The 19,582-nt window shown below is 30.0% G+C and overlaps 1 protein-coding gene across 3 annotated transcripts in view; it reads right to left on the reverse strand.

The window, feature by feature from the left end:
* Positions 1-19,582, reverse strand: part of LOC107447625 (probable phospholipid-transporting ATPase IM) — a 187,480-nt gene that overhangs the window by 52,756 nt on the left and 115,142 nt on the right. Inside the window, exon 1 of one of the 3 annotated variants that reach the window (XM_016062577.4) lies at positions 851-1,169. The exons of the other annotated variants lie outside the window; for them this stretch is intronic. Within the exon in view, the coding sequence (XP_015918063.1) occupies positions 851-920 (70 nt within the window). The 5' untranslated portion in view covers positions 921-1,169. Of the gene's footprint in view, positions 1-850; positions 1,170-19,582 lie in introns of those variants that run through there. 3 annotated transcript variants of the gene reach the window in all.

Consider the following 19,582-nt stretch of genomic DNA (forward strand, 5'->3'; position numbering starts at 1 on the left):
ATATCACGGAAATTATTTTTACAGGTAAATTGGGCATTTTTGGAGACGTCGTTGTTCAATTAGTATCCTTTAATTGAACAATTGTTTAATGATCGAATTAAACTGAATTTTTTAAATTTTCCAATATATTTTCCAGGATTTTCTAGTCGTGAATATTTAATTTTAATTTTTTTTTATAACCGTCGATGAACAGTTTAGGGTTTACGGCGACTAATGTACAACTCTGTAGTTTTGTAATTTTGAACCTAATCCAGAAGACAAGGGAACTCCTGGATCGAGTATAAGGAGAAATCGCCTTCGTGGAGGACTTTTTGATGGAGCTAACCCGCATTTGCGTTACATGAAGAGGAAGACCGCGAGAACTGCCCACGGTTAGCCTGACGGCAAGGGGACTAACCCATGATCTGTCTACCTCTGAGGATAGTTTACGTCGGCACGATTCGAGCTTGGGTCATCTTATTCGGGTTCGAATTCCAGAAGAAAAAAATGTACACGGGGTGCATTTTCGGAAAAAAAGGGGGGATTCTGACAAATGTCCGTTAAAATTTTTTTAACAGCCATCGGTCAGAAATGGCGATTCAATTTTGCTCTATAGAAATTAGTATTTTCAAATCTTTTTTAATATTCAATATAAAAGCTCTAAAAGGGAAAATATTAATAAAAATATTTTTTTTTAATAATTAAAGACAATTAAAATAAACTTTGACGAACACTCTCTTTGTACTTAATTCAGTTATTTAACTTATAAAAATCTCTTCTAGTGAAAAATGTGAGGAAAGGTAAGAATTTTGAAAGAATATGTTCCAATGGAATGCGTTTATATATGATTAAAAGAAAATACAATACTAACCAGGATTAGTAGCATTGTTAGGTAAAATACTCTGATATTTCGTGCCCTTCATGGGCTTATCACAAACCATCAGCGGACAGGAAAAATCCAATAACGAGTAATCCAATCACAGGTACTGACTGTTCCTGGTATCATTATCCGTTAATTCCATTCAAGAAACAAACAACTTTTCCATTATACCGGACAGGCTTATTCAGATACATTGTTTATAGAAAGGGACATCGAGCAGACATTTCCTTAAAGAAGCTACACCTTGACCGGGGAGATAAATAACACACTAGAGATAGCGTTATCTCGAAACAACGCCATATTTGTTTGTAGGAGGAAAAGAAAATAGAAAAAAAGATCAAAATGATTGCACCAATGAATGAAGAAAATACTTGACATGTGACGCAATTTTTGCGGTCCTCAGTTACAAATAAAGTTAAACAGGCGATATTTATCAAACGGAAAGCATACAATACAAAACGATAAGCATTTTTTTATTACTAGCACAGGAAAGAGGTAGTGGGGTTGAATTTTCATTTTAATGGAATAACGCTATTTTTAAATTATAAATATTGAATAATAAAATAACTGTACAAAAATTTTATATTTAATATTATTTGCGTTTAATTTACTAACAAAACTAGAAATATTTCTGCAAAAAAAAATTAGTAAATAACGAGTAAAATGGGAAACAAACTCTTGAATTAAAGAAAGTATCACGAAACAATTTCTGAGAATCTAGTCAACATTAACGTTACATGAATGTAAAAATACACTAATTCTGCTAAATTAGCTTCATTCTAATGTTTACTATTGGATTGTTTAGTTCGATCTTTAACTACTCGAATTGTTTAGAGCAGTGTTCCCCAACCTTTTTATCACTGCGGACCTGTCAACGTTTGATAATTTTACCGCGGCCCGTAGGAGGGGGTGGGGACGTTGATTGTTTATATTTTAGATTATTTTGATTTAATAATTGTAATTTAATTGTATTTAAACACGCCTTCAAAATAAAATACAGTTACACCAAAAAATAAATATAAAGTGATTTAACATTTTAATTTACTAGAACAATAAATTAATGGGAATCCTGAGCTTGTATCTTCGCAATGAGATGGTTCCAACTAGGGGTAATCGTTTTAAAATGTTAAAAAAGTTATGTTCTTTACCTACGGGAGCCCTTTTTTTTAAATAAATGAAATAATGGAACACAGATATTTTTAATTTTTGGTATAAACCTAGGANTTTGTTTTTTTTTTTTTTTTTTAAGAAAACAAACCAAACGGAAGAAATAATTTTTTTGTTTTAGTCAAATCTGAAAAAAAGAAAACCATAACTCATGTCACTTTAGAAAGATTAATAAAAATTAAAATTTTTTAAAAACTATACGTTTCTTAAGTGAATTAAAAACAAGAAAATTTTATTTATGCCAAACCCAAAACGAAAAATATCACATATCACTTTAGAACAGGGTGCGTAGCCAAATCTTTCAACAAAAAATAAGCACCATTTAAGTGCTTTTTAAGCACTCAAAAACCGGGGTCCGATCACGGCGATGGCTGGTCGATACGAATTCCGCATCCCGCTTGCACCGACAGCAGTGCTGACGTGAAATATCCTCTGTGGTAGACGGATCATGCGTTAGAGTCCTCTTGCCGTCAGGCTAACCGTGGGGGGTTCTTGTGGTTTTCCTCTCCATGTAACGCAAATGCGGATTAGTTCCATCAAAAAAGTCCTCCACGAAGGCAAATNTTCTCCACGAAGGTCAATTTCTCCCAATACTTGATCCAGGAGTTCCCTTGTCTTCTGGAATGGGTTCAAAATTTCACGTCTACGGAGTTGACCATTAGTAGTCGTCAACTCGAAATTGGGTCGGCTGTTCAACCACGGTTATAAAATAAAATATCAAAACATACTACCTTTATTATATGAAAGCTTGATTTGATGTTAAGTTAAAGCAGTGGTCGGAAAAGCTACATTATTTTTGTAGTTTACAACAATCACAACTATTTGGTGACAAATGTAGTTACCTACAACTAATTTTTTTAAAATGTAGTGACTACTAAAATCGGAGGGGTGAAGAACTAAGATGAAGCTTGGAGAGGGGTGCTAGAGGATTATCCTTTATCGCCTCTTATTTGCAAATTATTTATAACAAGCTGATTATAATGCTGATTAGTAGAGGAAAGCACGTGATTTTTTGAAAGTTATTATCTTAAAATTTCAAAAATTTATTCTTAATTTAAGTTATTTAATTTCAGACAATTTATCAAAAATGAAGTAAAATAATTCTATATTTATCACTTAATATAAACGGTGTTTTAAAAATCCTACATTTCCATGAATTATAACTTAATGTTAGTTAATAATTTTAGTTTGCAGTTATTTTATTAAATTTATGTTATGTTACTAATGTTCAGTTATTAATTATTATTAATTTCTTATAAACATTGCGAAATGTTTCTTAAATATAAGTTCTCAAATGTTTTAATGTTGGTTTCAATTTTTCCTTGGTTTACATTTATGCGCATTTTAATTTTTCTTAGTTATGATACTCAACTTATACCAGTTTTTTCCATTATTTCGATTGTAACTTAATGATGTTAATGCTAAGTTCTCCTAATTGTAGTTATTTAGTTTAATTTACGTACAATGCAAATTTTTATTAATTATAGTTATTTTTTATCAACATTTTGTAAAAAAATTTTAGGAAAATTTTCAATTTCCTAAATGCCTCTAAATACGCCATTTATTTTAACGCTCAGCTGCAGCCACGGGGTAAGTTTCATTGGTTCCGTTGACGGACCAATCAAATTCGAAAAATTAGTTAGGTTAAAATCAGTATTTTTTTACTAAATAGTCGTTAAAAGTAGTTTCTAGAAATCGCTACTGTTTTTTTTTTTATCGCAATACTTACTACGCTACTTTTTTTAAAAAAGTAGTGTAAAAGTAGTGTTTTTTAAAAAGTAGCTTACTACACAACAAACTACGAAAAGAACTACGACTACAGTAGTTTCATTACTTGTAGTGCGCTAGTTCTCGAACATTGGATTCAAGCAAGCATTCGCGACTGCATTTAGTTTCGTTTTTATTTCTTTATCAAAATGTATAAATATGCTTTCATAACAATATAAAAGCTTTTAAAATTTAAACAGAATTCTGACAGAAATTTAATGCTCTACCCCTTAATGCATGGTCTCATTCTAGGTGATAAAAGAAAGACTTTTTTAAAAATATTTTTGGAAGACTGAGAAAAATTTTCCTATCAAGTAATAGAGATGCAGAAAAATTAAGGACTTTTAAAAATCTTGTACCAAAATTAAGTACTTTTAAGGGCCCTTATTTTCCAAAATAAAAATTAAGCAGTATTTAAGGACTTTTAAGGAACGTGGGAAACCTATAGTTGCTTTTAGTACCCTAAAGCAGTGTTCCCCAACCTTTTTATCACTGCGGACCTGTCAACGTTTGATAATTTTACCGCGGCCCGTAGGAGGGGGTGGGGACGTTGATTGTTTATATTTTAGATTATTTTGATTTAATAATTGTAATTTAATTGTATTTAAACACGCCTTCAAAATAAAATACAGTTACACCAAAAAATAAATATAAAGTGATTTAACATTTTAATTTACTAGAACAATAAATTAATGGGAATCCTGAGCTTGTATCTTCGCAATGAGATGGTTCCAACTAGGGGTAATCGTTTTAAAATGTTAAAAAAGTTATGTTCTTTACCTACGGGAGCCCTTTTTTTTAAATAAATGAAATAATGGAACACAGATATTTTTAATTTTTGGTATAAACCTAGGAATTTAAATTCAGTTTCAATGAAATGTGCGGCCCGGTACCATTTGATCCACGGACCGGTACCGGTCCGCGGACCGGGGGTTGGGGACCACTGGTTTAGAGGGTTTAATGACGAAAATTGGTAAACAAATTCTACATATTGTTTAGATTAATTTAAAGAGATTTTTTTTAATAAATATATGATCAAAACTTTATCAATATAAGAGAATTTTTCTCATAAAAATTTCACCAAATCACACCAAACAAAAATTTTCGGAAAAAAATTTGAATCAAAAAGTTTTAAAAAAAAGATTTAAATTAATTAAAAAAAGTATATTCCTGCTAGTACAAATATCAAGCACAGGTGCATTGTCTATTTACAGAATACGTTTCTTTCTTACAGGCGATTTTTAACATTACGAGTAATGGGATTAAGCTGAGCAAAATTAAAGACAGAGTTCACAGCTTAAGTTATACGAGTTAAATCTAAATCACTATCCATACACATAAACGTTCTTTTTTTAAATAACACTTTTTTCAACCGATTTGGAATTTTGACCCTCAAAATATGGAAGGTAGCCGCAATTTCGAAAACATGATCCAGTCAGGAGAGCGGTCATAAGTTTGAGCTCTATAATGTTACTTTCACTTTTCGCGATATCTGGAGAAGATGTTAGAGTAGATATTCGAAAAACTTTTCACACATGTGCTAATTATTATGTACTAATAATTACTAAATAAAGTGACGAGAGTGATAACATAACTTTTTATAATTAGGGGAACAATACTGTTGCTTACACCTTTTCTCTATATGCTACCAGATTCATAGAAGTTACATTAGGCGTTGCCAACTAACAAATAATATGTACCTTATATTAGAAAAGATAAATATGCTAAATACAGATTCATAAACATATACGGGGCAGAGAGGCTTGAGCACCAATGACGCGGAGGTCTTTACCAGCGGTAGCTTGCTAGGGTCTCCCAAGCCGGACAGGCTGAAGGGTAGGTGCCAAACTAATAAGAACACCACCATGAGCCAAGACAGACTTCTACCTTTATGGTGTTCAAATTCCCCAGAACAACAGAAGCTGCAATTCACCTTCTTCTTATGACTATGTTGTTCCAGAATCTGATGCTGCATCGTCCATCGCGTGCGGACTATTCATGGGTTCACTTGTGGTTTAGGCAGAGGATCGCCAGTTAAAACTAAACAACTCACGAAGGCATTTTAAAGATTAGCAAGAAGACACAAAAAGAGTCTCGTTCATTGAGTGCAGGAGGATCTTAGAAGTCTAGGCTAGGAAGGCCTCTGCAGAACACATCCTGGACTGTTTGGGTCTTTCAGGGAAGACTTATACGCTTCCCCCTTTCTGGTTCTCGATTTTCTAAGGGTTAACGGTCCAATGGATCTTGTCAGGGGTAGGCCACAACGACAAACATATACATTTTAAAACAAAGGTATAATAAATTCCGATAAAGGCATGTTACATAGAATCACATTCAGTATCATACTCATTGGGAAAAAGGGTTTTCTAAGACTATCATGACATAACACTTTATGTCTTTATGACTAGATCAACATCAACACCATAATCACAAATAAAGAGTTGTAAAAATCATAAAATCCAGGCTAACGTAAGCAATAGTAAAATAACAGCACAAAATCAAATTTAAAAAAAGCAGACGATAATTTTGGAATTTCTTGAAGTTTATCGCTTTCCAGACTGAGTTTTTTCTTTTTTTATTCACCAGAGTGTATTTTTAATGTTTTAACATAACATTGATTTAAAGTATTTTTGTGTTCTCTTTATAGTTAATTTATTTCAAATTACTGTCTTGACCGGTGATTTTAATACAAATATGAGTACTGAGAAAAAGGAAGAAACATTTTGACGTTTTAAGAAACGTATATTGGCCGGAATTTAAAGCCAATCCAGAAAACATAAATTGATGCAGTTTTTGCAACCCATTACTTAAAATGTTATGGAGTTTTAAAAACGTTTATACAGAGGATAAAAATTTGACCAATAGGTAATCAGTGATCGCAATTAAGCGATTTCTCGTTTCTGTAATTAATCAAAATTATTATTATTTTAAACTGAAGAAATATATAATATATCTGAACTTAGCATAACCCTTAATCAAGTACAGATTCACAAATATCGGTATTATTACAGATAGAGTATGATCTGAACATTGGCGTCAAATGAAAAGGAATTCTAAGTAGCAACCATTCAAACACAAATTCTATTGCAGAAATGAAAGAAAATTCTTAATCTAGGTCAGAAGTTAGTTAAATAAAAATGAAAAAAATTCGTAAAATGACAGAGGCGGTGGACTTTGTTAAGAATGAAATATCCGGCACACAGCCAAAAAGAAAGCCAGTAGTTAAGTGTTTTTATTTCCCTTCTATTTTTGGCAAGGTTATTCAAATAGTACTTAGTTTACGAACGCCTTCGCATCCTCTTCGCACAAATAAAACGATAGATTGGAGTAGAGTAACCGGAAAAACTCAGCTTTTATAGTTGATGTAACTTAATTAATTTGACATGACTACCGCTCAGTTATAAATTGCTTTTCTTTTTCCTTCTCTTTTTTTTTAACGTTGAAAAGAAATATTCAAATGATGTTTAATGATGGAGAAATAGTAGAGAAAAATAATGTATAAGTGGTGATTATTTGTTTCAAGCGTTTTAAATCATTTGGAGCATTAAAAAACCCTATTAGATCAAAAGGCGGATTTTTTTAAAAATTCATTTATTTAACGTTTGTTTGCCATAGCACCCAATATTTCAGTGTTTTGAAACGACTTACACGTAATGAACTCAATATTAATACCTGGAGCCGTGATGGCTCAGGGGATTGAGCGTTCGCCTTGGTGAACTGGGTTCGAATTCTAGAGATGACTGGCTGATACGAATTCCGCATCCGAATTGCTTCGGCCACAGTGCTGACGGATCATGGGTTAGAGTCCCCTTGCCGTCAAGCTGACCGTGGGAGGTTTTAGTGGTTTTCCTCCCCATGTAACGAAAATGCGGGTTGGTTCTATCAAAAAAGTCTTCCACGACGGCAAATTTCTCCCACTACTTGATCCAGGAGTTCCTTTGTCTTCTGGAATGGGTTTAAAATCACAAGGCTATGGAGTTGAACAATAATGGTCGTAAACCCAAAACATTGGGTAATAAAATATTAATATGAATTATAGCATACTATAACTACACCATTTTATAAACCAATAAATATTCACTATTATTATTTACAAATTTTTAATATTCAGTTTTATTGGGGGATGCGTTCAAATATTACGTAAGCACACAACGGGGAGGGGGGGGGTAGGTTGTAATATGCTAACTTTTGTTGACAAAGGTAAGGGTATGGGCAATGCTAAGATAAGACAATAAAAACCCCTTATTTTGAATTTTTTTTTAAAGCGATATAAAAAATTTAGGTGTAGAAAAGTTTCATACTTGGAATATAAGTTGTATTTGGGAAAAATTTTCTTTGAAAAGGCTCAGAGGTCAAAAATTCAGAGAAAAAAAATTAAAATTTTTTAAATATTCAACTCAATAAGTAAAATGAATTAAAACATAAATTTTGTTTTTTGTCATTTGAATTTGATCCTTTAACTCCTACAATTATATTACAACAAGAAAAATAAAATTTAAAACAGAAAAAAAAAAAAAAAAAGATTATGTTGCGACTGTATGCAAGGTGTTCGTGTTTTGCTGAAGAAGAGGGAAAGAGTTAATTGTCAAAAACATTATATTCAAACGAGTCCTTTCTTCACCATAGTATTTTAAAAAATAATTGTCGGAAATTAAAAAAATTTTTTACTACTCAAATTTGTAGCAAACGTTTTTTTCCACACTCTAAATAAAATTACATAAAACTTTGGTTGGGGGGCAAAATATTTTTTTGATTAACAAGAAAAACAAATTTTAATAAAATGGTTTAACATATTTTTATAACTAAAACAGTAAGCATAAAAAGCAAGGATTCAGCAGTCTTATTTTAATACAATATTTTTTTTTTTTTTTTTTGAAGTTTAACGATACGTTCATTAAAAATGACTAGTTCGTAAATTTTTTACGAGATTCGAAATTCTTAAGGAACCTTCCTGGGAAGTTCTCAAAATGTAAAAAAAAACACGATTGAATCGCTATATTTTACAATTTAGACAATTTCCATATTTTGACAAATAAATAACGTAAAAAATTGGTTCTACTCGAGAGTTATTTCACAGTGGAAACGGACGCGCAGTTGAAAAAAAGTTTCGGTCCGTCTTGAAATTCGTTTTTATCTCGGATTCAGCTTTTACGGTCATAAACCGTTCTTTCCCTACTTTGGCAACTTATTTTTCGAATAAAATTAAAATAGCATTAACAACTTTTTTTCCCATCGAATTTTGGAAACCTGATTATCTAAAACAATTTTATGGGGGAAACTATCAGCTTTGCGTATTGTTTGTACAATTCTATATTTTATGCGTAAGATAATAGCATTTCGCAACATAAATATTTCATAAAAAAGTACTTAAGATGCCTTTACCATCGCCATTTCGGATTTTTTGGTTAAATTTTAAATTTATATTCTTTCGATATTCTTTTTTTGTACTTAAACTTTTGATGATGACATAGTATTATTATATAGAACAATACCTTTCAAAAAAGTTTAAAAAATAAAATAAAGAGGTCGCTTTATTAGGTCAAGGGAAACAGCTCTTTCTAACTTTCAGAATCCCTGCATAACTATAAATTTTTCTCCAAAACTTAACAGCAATAAAAGGCTGCGATTTCTGCTGTGCGATTTGGGGGGGGGGGGGGGGANGGGGGGGGAGGAAGAAAAAAACACATTGTAAGTGTTTTACGATTTATTTCGAGAAAAGTGGCTTTACAGCTATTTTCCTTCCATCGATAATATCATAAACGCTGAAATAGAATTTCAGAAAACTGATAAAACAAAATTTATTTAAAAAAAAATTTCTTTCTGCAATATGTAGTTTATTATACAAAGATTCCTAATATATAAATATCTCAACTGATATTGTTTTCCTTTTCGTCGCTTACGTTGATTTTTCTCTTGCACGGCAGATTTGTAGTTTTGAGTAAGTAATTTAACAAGCTTCTCAGTTTTTTTAGATTTAATTTTTATTGCAGTTCAAATTGATGAAAATCGATTTGGATGATGCTAAAAAATTTTATAACGTTAATTGTACGAAAACATATGTATTTATCACAAATGTAAAAACAGAAAACTGCATGTAAATTATACACTTTTCAAAAAATACTGATTGCAGAATTGGATTGCATAATTTTGTCAGAAAAAATAAGTAGAGAATCGAAAATATCCAAAGTTTAAATATATGGGTGATTCTCACGAAACATGAAATTCACTGTCCCTTGCTCTAAAATCTAATACTAAAAGAACTTTTTTTTTTTAAAAAAAATTAATAAATAGCATTGCTGTTAGCATTTTAAAATGACTTTGCACTAGCATTGACTGTTTTGTGTACTTAAAAAATTTAATTGAATATCAAAATGTCATTTTCCAGTCATGTCCCGAATAATATTTCCAATAATAACTAGCTTCAAAACTTCCCATACATTTTTCAAAATCTAATTTTTTTTTTATCTTATCCTATATAAGCATTTCTGGAATATACGCAGAGGGTTTACTAAAGCTTCCTTTTAAATAATTTTTTCTGTCAATAATTTGTTTGTCCCATGAAAATCTGTCATTTTCCTGGCTACTTTTATTTAGTGATTTATAACCAAAATAGATAGCGCCAGGAATCAGTATCTTATGTTAATAGATTGATCAGATACCCTCCTATCTGAACATGTCTTGTTGCATGAATAAAGAACCAACTTTCTGGTTCAAAACCTATTTCAAAAATTTTTTCAAGGAGAGTAGGCTTTTATGCTGTCATTTTCCTGGCTTCTTGAAATCATTAATAACAAAAACTACATAGATTTATCTGAGTTATTTTAAGAAATACTGTTTTCTGCAGAATATAAACGTCTTCGGCCAAAATATTAAATTAAAGTAAAGTTATATGCTATAAAATGGCGAATTTGTCATTATCCTGGCTTATAAATGCCAGGACATTGAAGTGTTATCAGAAATTCTTTTTAACTGCTAATACTGTAAAGAGGGAAAGCAAATATTAACCTAATACCAAGTTTATGTATGATTGTAATATTCTTGGATGTAATCAAAGTTATTTATTTATTTAATGATTGATTATAATACACAATTTTATTCTGCACATATCAGCAACAAAATTTTTTTTGTTTCTTTCTACAGTGGATAAAAAGAATTAATTTAAGCAATTTATGGTCCATCTAACATAAAGGCTTAAGTGGAGTTACTTACTATTAACTTAAAATGACTGTTTTTTAAACTTGTAAGGTAATATGTCATTTTGCTGGCATTCAAGATTTGTTGAATTTCTATTTCATTTTTTTTTCTCGAGCAAATGTCAATAAACTACACTGCTGTCTATAACATATTAATAAGTGTAGCTAAAGAAGTATACAAAAAAATTCTTAGATTATTTTGAAGACTTCAAATTTGAAGAAATTTTTTGGTCCGAATTCGTGAGAATCCCCCATATATAAAAATCGAATAATGCTATAATAAATAATATTTCAAAAAATGATTACGTATAAAAAAAAAATTATGTTCACTTAAAGATATTAGTACTAAAGGAAATATTTGGACGTGGGAAGTGGTGGCACAAGAGTTCTTTTTTAGTACATATATTTTAGTGGAATAATTTTAACTATTTTATGCCAAGGAATAGCAACTATTGCGAAGCAATTATGGGGGTTGGTGAGTGTACGCGAAAAGGGGGGCTTAGTCCCCTAGTATTTAAAATTGTATTTGTGAGGGCTACTTTACATATATCCACTGTGGGCCAGAAGACCTTTGGCCAAAAGTCAAAAATTAAAATTTTCAACTTAAATATGTGTAGGCAGTTTTAATATAGCCCAAATAAAGTATTCATAATCATTCCAAACATTATAATTTACTTTTTGGAGTGACGAGAGTACAATGTAATGAAAAATATGTTTTAAAAAAATGTTTTTTAATGTAACTTTTAAATTTTTTTTTCAGAAATATATATAGGAATTTGACCTTACTGTTACATTTTTATCAGAGAAATTAGTCTGAAATTATAGTACAATTTTTCAATGTGTTGGATTAGTTAATACTCGTGGCAAACTTATAGTTTATATCTTATCACTTGACATTTTACAATGTTTGAATGATTTTCGAAACTTAATTCCAAAAAGTTCCACGAGGTAATTAGCTAAACTCTTTTTTGTTGCCTTCTTTGATATTTCTTCCTTCGAAAAAACCTGCCCTATTTTGCCCGTATTGCAAAGGTGGATTAAATATACCGAAAACCAAAAATTATGTTTTCATTTTCATGTTTTCGCGTTATTTTGTAATATTACTTCGGAAATATGATTTGTTTATCCTTTTTAACATAAAATTACGAAAATAATTATATTTTCTTTGCTATATTTAATTATTTAAACGTACTATATTATTTCTTTTATTTTTGCTCGCCATATTTCAGCCGCCAATTTTTGGGGGGTATTTTTAGTGTATTTCAAAATTTTAGCTATGAATTCAATTTACCTGCACATAAAACCCCCAAATTTTGAAACTAATTTTATCGAAATACTAATTTTGGCCACGAAACCTTGGATGCTGGCCCATTTTGATTTCGAAAGATATTATAAAATAGATTAAATATTATCATCATTTTAATTGAAGAATAAAAAAGATTAAAAGCATATTTAGAGTTTTCCCTCCTTGTCTCCACCCCTCCGACAGCTTAGTTCAGTCTGGAGCGGAAGGCCCTCTTAAGTACTTGAAAAATTATTTTTTTGATATATAAATAAATTCTTACTTCAATCTATTATCTGTAAAAGTTATAGCGCGGTTCCGTTAGAAGCTTTTTTGGACATGCATCAAAACACTAAATTGCTTTTTCTAAAAAATCTTTCACGCAATAAAATATAATTTATCTGTTGTGGCCATTTGTTAAAGATGCTATCAACTAAACGCCGTATTTAAACTCAACATTAGATGTTTACCAATAAAAAATAAGAGATATTTTGTAAAAGAAACATTTTTTTAGCGATACTTGACGCAGTTAACATCATGAATGTCAAAAACAGGTCTTTTACGTTTGAAAAAAAAATGTCTCCTTTGTTGTTGAGATATTTTAAGAAACCTTTTGCAAAAATTTATGTTAATTCCTGTTACAAGACGGAATTATCAATTTAATCTAAAATATTTACGGTAAATTAAATTTAATTATTGCTAGAGCTTAAAATTTTAGACCGGTGTTTTGCTTACATTTTTAGAGACTATTTTATAACCGTCGTTGAACAGCCGACCCAAATTTGAGTTGACGACTATTAATGCTCAGCTCCGTAGCCTTGTCATTTTGAACCCAATCCAGAAGATAAGGGAACTCCTGGATCAAGTATTGGGAGAAATTTGCATTGCCTTCGTTGAGGAAAACCACGAAAACCTCCTACGGTTAGCCTAACGGCAAAGGGGACTCTAACCCACGATCCGTTTACCACTTAGGTTACTTAACGTCAGCACAGTGGCCGGTGCGAGCTGGGTGTGGAATTACAATTCCAGCCATTACTGGGATCGAACCCGAGTCACCTCGTTGGGAGGCAAGCGCTCTATCCCCTGAGCCACCACGGCACCCTAAGAGAGAATATGAAATTTTCAACGACATGACTCTATACTGTTTTAAACTGCATACAGCTTTAATTTACGCAATTTCTTTATTAAAAAAAGAGCCCATAATTTTTGAATTAATAATTTTTTTAAGACAAATACCTCAGGACACTACTTGAGAAGAAACTACATTAAATCAAAATAAAGTAGTATTAAGGGATAAGATAGAAAAATGGTAGGTATGAAATATGATCAATTAAAAAAAACACACCTTAAGTGAAGTGAAGCGTACAATACTTTGTTGTGCGTAAAAAAATAAATCTAATAAACTGTTACCAGACACTGTAAAAAGTGAATAAAATACAGTTTCACAAAAGATGTAAAAAAATAATATTAATCCACCCACATAGAATTTTGTGGATATCTTTTGTTCTCAGACATATCAGGAAAAGAAATTTCTTCTTAAAGAATATCTTGAAGAACGAAGAAAGATAACGAAAAGAAAATATAGTTGAAGAAATAATGATAAAGTACCCTAAAAAAAAAGATAAGATGGTTAAGAAAAACAGGAGCCCAAGAAAATAATAGGCACTTACAAAATAAGATCTACGTACTAAAAGAGTAGGATAAAAAAGCATTATTACAATAATGGAAAATATATATTTTATTTACAACAATGGTATGTTCAGTATTATGTGCTTTATTTTTACTACTATTTAATATTTTTTTAAAATTTTATTTTTAAACAAAATTCAAATAGATGAATAAATGTTAAAAAATATTAAAATGTCTTTTTTTAAATTTTTTCAACGGTAAATTAGGTTTTTAACCTCATAGATCAAAGTGAATAACAGTTTAATTTCAGAAGATCAGAAATTGGCTATACTGCGCTAAACTTGAAGGATATTATGTACTCAAGATGATGAAATGACAATGTTTATTGAGTAAATCTTAGGAAGAGGGGAGGGGCGAAAGTTCATTGGGCTGGATAAAATGGTGCAAAATTAATGTTCGATCCCTGCCACAAGGCAGCCAAACATAAGAATCGGAGATTAAAAAATTGTCTGAATCANTTTTTTTTTTTTTGTCGAAAATGCGCTCTATGAGCATTTTATTATTATTTCTCTAACTATAAAATTATTATAAATATTTTATTACACTTTGAAAATTAATTAAATGTTTTTTTTAAAATTTCTCTTTGCTTTCGAAATGTACTTAGTTTGCTTACCATATTTGGAGGAATATTTCAAAAGAAATTTCTTTGAATATTAATATCAATGTTTTCCATTATTAAAAAATTTATTTTTTAAAAAGTTGCTATAAATTTTACTAATGGCTACTGACGAAGAGCAAAATATCCTAATTTTGTCCACTAATGGCTAGGGATCAATGGAGCCATTTGTCAATGTAATACTTTAAAAATAAATTAGAAGGCAATTTATCACGTAATATCAATGGCTAATGAGACGATACCGCGTCACGTGACTTAGTAATCGTCAAAAAGCAACATGAAAGATAATCTAGTTTTTTCATATTAAGAAGATATTCTTTTTTTGTCAGCAAAAAATAAAAAGTTTTGTTCCTTTAATTATTATTCCAAATCTGAATTAATACGACATTTTTTACTACAAGGTAATTTTACGATATTACCTTATTATGCAACATTTTGTGATCAACATACTTAAATAGATAAAAATGAATCTATTGTTACGATTGTTACCTTTTGCAAATTTGTTATGATTAAATCGAACTTTTAAACCTTTTTACAATTATTAAACAGTAGATAAGTTCCGATTCCTTTTATCATATCTTTTGTGTAAAACTTATGAAAAATAATGAATACAGAATAGTAACAGACATAACGAGTTTTTGCAGCAACCAAAAATTAAGAAAAAGACATATAAAAAGCGAAATTGTATACATGAAGCTGCGATGGTAACCAGACAAATGTTATGACAATAAAGTTTTAATTTAAAATAATTTAAAAAAGTGATAACGAAGTAAAAAAAATTATGTTCCCAAATCGATCTTAACAAAATTATTTTTAGTGCATACATTTCAAGTAAATAATTTCAGCTTAAACTTTTGTTACTAGAACAAAACTTATTGTGAAATAATCCTTTGCAATCTATAAATTAAAATAAATCCCAAGAACGAATTCAACAGGTGCGTCAAATTCTTGCAAAAATAATTAATACACTAGAATCGAACAACAGTCTTTAAGAACACAATACATTTTATTTCCTAGCAAATTCTGTTTTCTAAGCTGATTTAATTAAAATTCTTTATTAATTACTTCACTTAAAGTTCGACAGAGTCGATTTGTAAGGTAATATTGGTAACGAGAGTTATTTTTAATAATCACTCATGCTAACGAGAACATTATTAAATCAGATCGGGTTACACATTATTACAGACAATAAATTTGTAGTTAAAGTAATTTAGTTTAGCACTGTCAATATAAACTGTTTAGTTGATTGTAACTAAATATAAAATTTAATCAAATATTCTTTTAATGTGTTTATAGTCGATGAAATACCTAATTATTTTTTTTATACCGAAGTCTAAATTAATTCGAATACAGCTAATAAATAATTTAAGAATTTTTAAAGGAAAACAGTAAAATACGATACATTGATAAAAAGCATAAATTTATTTTATCCTAGAAAATTAACTTAAACAATTTTTTTTTAAATCTATCAGAAAACAAGTAAAACATGTAAGACGTGGAACAATGAGCAAAAACAAAGATGGAACAGAATATTTTAAGAACCTAATGATCAAATTTTCATGTACGAAGATGTAATCTTATGGTTCCAAAAGAAAACCTTGGTTAAAATGTAAAACCAAATTGAATGGCTCTTGGCGACAGATTTCGTTGAAACCACGGGATGGGTTTATGATATCTGAAAATAAAATTAAAATTTCCCTTGATAAATTAACGTCAATAATAAACGTTTTAATGTGTTCAAGCTGTTTTAAAAAATTTGTGCGTATATATATAAATATATTTAAATGAAACTGTTTGTCACAAATCTTTGGAAGAAAAAAAAATTAAGAAATTACTCTTCCGCACAAATTCTTGCGTAAAAAAATTAGTGTCTCACACGAATCTTTCGAAGAGGGGGGGAAAAAAAGTAAAAAATTTTGACGAAACAAAAAACGGTTAAATAACGGGGTCAATAAATTGTAAATTTTTACCGTCAGTCTTAACCCTGCCGTTTCTGTTCAGCTGAAGTTTCGCAACTGAACAGTGCACCGAGTCGCGAAAAGTGCACATTGTCAGTCGGTAAGCTGATGTTCAGAATTTCTTGTTCAAGTGTATTACATAACAATATATTTGGAGATTTTGCAAGCATTATAAATAAAAATGCAATCGACTAACAGAACATATTAAGCTTTCAAAATATTCTTCTAGTGGCATTAATCCCATATATGTAGGGTCAATGGAATTTTAGCCACAGTTTGAAACAGATCGGGCTGGTTATCAAATAGTACACGCTGGCGCAAACTAAATACGCCACTTGTACACACATTTCATTGCGTGAATGTCGACTTAGTAGGGAGACAATACGCACAGGGCATCTCGTAGATGACGGCTAAATACGGCGCTCATAACGAGCGGCTTAAACATCAAACTTATTTGTGTTAGACGACATATTAAGTTATGAAATCAAACAAAAACGTACTATGGAATCAACATATATATCCGATGAATTTCCGTTTAGTGAAACCGGCCGTGACATAGACGTGAGTGATAGACACGATTTGGAAAATAGGGTCCCTTTTTATTTTTTTATGTCCCCCCCCCCATTTTTCATCGTATCTCAATTTATTCGGGAAAAAAAATCAAAACATTTTTAAACAATTAAATTCGAAACAAATGTAATTTGTTCACAAATAAATATAATTTCACGGAAAATAAAATTTTAAACTACGTTTTCATTTTGTATTATGTAATTTAAAAATGGAAGAAAAACTTTACCGAAATAGGTTGAATAATTCTTGTAAACAATTTATTTCTATCCTTAGGAGTTATTTAACCGAATTCAGCCGAATTTTCAGTTTTTGTTCATTTTAAATGACATAATTTAAAATAATGTAAAAAAATTTTATACTTTCCAATTGAAACTGCTTTGACCATTATAAAATGAAATAACAAGATTCGATTTGCTAAGTTTCAATAGTTATAAAACAATATAAAGTTTAAATCGCACCATATTAGCCAGTATTGAAATTGTATAGAATTATTCCATATTTTTATAAACATTCTCTCTTGATTAAAACAATTTACAAGATGTTTAATTTAGCGTCTTAATAGTAATTTGGTTTATTACATAACATATTAAATACAGAAGAAAACGCCGAGTTTTACGGCGGTGATAAAGAGTAAATGTAAATGTTTTTAAATCCCAAATCATAGCCATTAAGATCGGCACCACAGCTTAGTTCTAACAAATCCATGCAATGAAAGTAAGGGAGAGATTAAATTACTATTTCTTAATTCTAAGGCGATAAAAACAAGCTATTTCTGTAATTTTCATTCTAAAGGCTTTAGAAAATATGAACCTAAAAAAAAAGTAAGTACCAAGGAGATCTTAACAATCCATTAATTTGTCGTTAATGTTCGAATTATATTACTTACTGATATGCACTTAAACGTGAGCTATTAAGAGAGGCGACAGGAAAAAGATTGAAAAATTAATATGACTGAAATAGCTGTTTAATGCGTAGCCATTTTAGGAATGCTGAGAAGAAAGTGATTTAGAGAAAGCAAGATGAAAGTCATTAAGAAACGAAACTAACGATCCTATATCGTGAATGGGTAAGTCCTACGACAAATACAGAATGTACGTTTATTGACACTACTGAACTTTAAATACTGTAACGTCGTGGATATTATCTACTATACATTAAAAAAATTGTATATATATAATATTTCTAAAACAGATTAACAATCATATATATCGAATAAAATAATGTAAAATATATTATCAATAACGATAAAGCGGATTGTATGGCTTTCCATATCGACAATGGTAAATTTCGAGTGTGATAATATCGTGAGTATTANCTGTCAATTAATACTAATAATATATTGGATTTTTTGTTAGTTAAAAATAGTTAAGTAAAAAATTTTACAATTGACCCCACTCTCCCCTACGGTTAGTTGACACTACTAAACTTTAAATACTATAACGTCGTGGATATTATCTACTATACATTAAAAAATTGTATATATATAATATTTCTAAAACAGATTAACAATTATATATATCGAATAAAATAATGTAAAATATATTATCAATAACGATAAAGCGGATTGTATGGCTTTCCATATCGACAATGGTAAATTTCGAGTGTGATAATATCGTGAGTATTATTGCTAGCGATAACTATGCAATACGACAAAAGAGTGAGTGTTAATTCATCTTGAGTTACAAAAATATCGAAGAATGTAAATTTATGAAGTTGGTAAAAGATCGTGATGTCGAGAAATATAAAAATCTCTAACCGATATATCACGATATTTGCATTTCGATACGGTATAACACTGTCCATCATGCATAACTCTAATTGTTTTTGCTTTTATTTCATACTTTTGAACCAATTGCAGAAATCTACAATAATTTAGACGTAGGAATAACTAAGTAACAGTTATCTGTTGAGATGATGACGAGATCATATCTTTTCATTATTTTGTTTTCCTTTTTATTTAATAGCCACATTTTGCAAACTTCTTTTTTTACTTGGATAAAATTATATTTTTACAAAAAATTCATATTAGAAGTAATCTACGGCAAATAAAAGAAATATGTTACAAAAATTAGTTAAACAATCTGATTTCTAAGAACTCTATTTAAAATATTTGGGGAGGCAAAATACATTTAATGTATACAATTCAACTTAAAATTAAGTGACTTGTTAAAGAACTCTCCTTCTACACGAATCTGTTCATTACAAATTAATTGATTCTGAAAGATCAAAATTTTGAACGAAAATTCTGTTTTACAGAATCTTTCTGCAATGATGTACTTTTATCATTCAAAGATTAAAACTAAAAAATGGGGAAATGTGACCGGTTTTTTGTTTAAGTCGCAACTTTTACACTTTTTCTAACCAATTATGTAGCGAATAATTATTTTTAGGTCTGTGCCCTGTATATATTAGGAACGAAAAAAGAAATGTGATATCATTTATAAACAAACTAATTTAAAGAAGAAAAAAAATCAGAAAATG

Source organism: Parasteatoda tepidariorum, chromosome 6 (assembly GCF_043381705.1).
Source record: "Parasteatoda tepidariorum isolate YZ-2023 chromosome 6, CAS_Ptep_4.0, whole genome shotgun sequence".
NCBI lineage: Eukaryota > Metazoa > Arthropoda > Arachnida > Araneae > Theridiidae > Parasteatoda > Parasteatoda tepidariorum.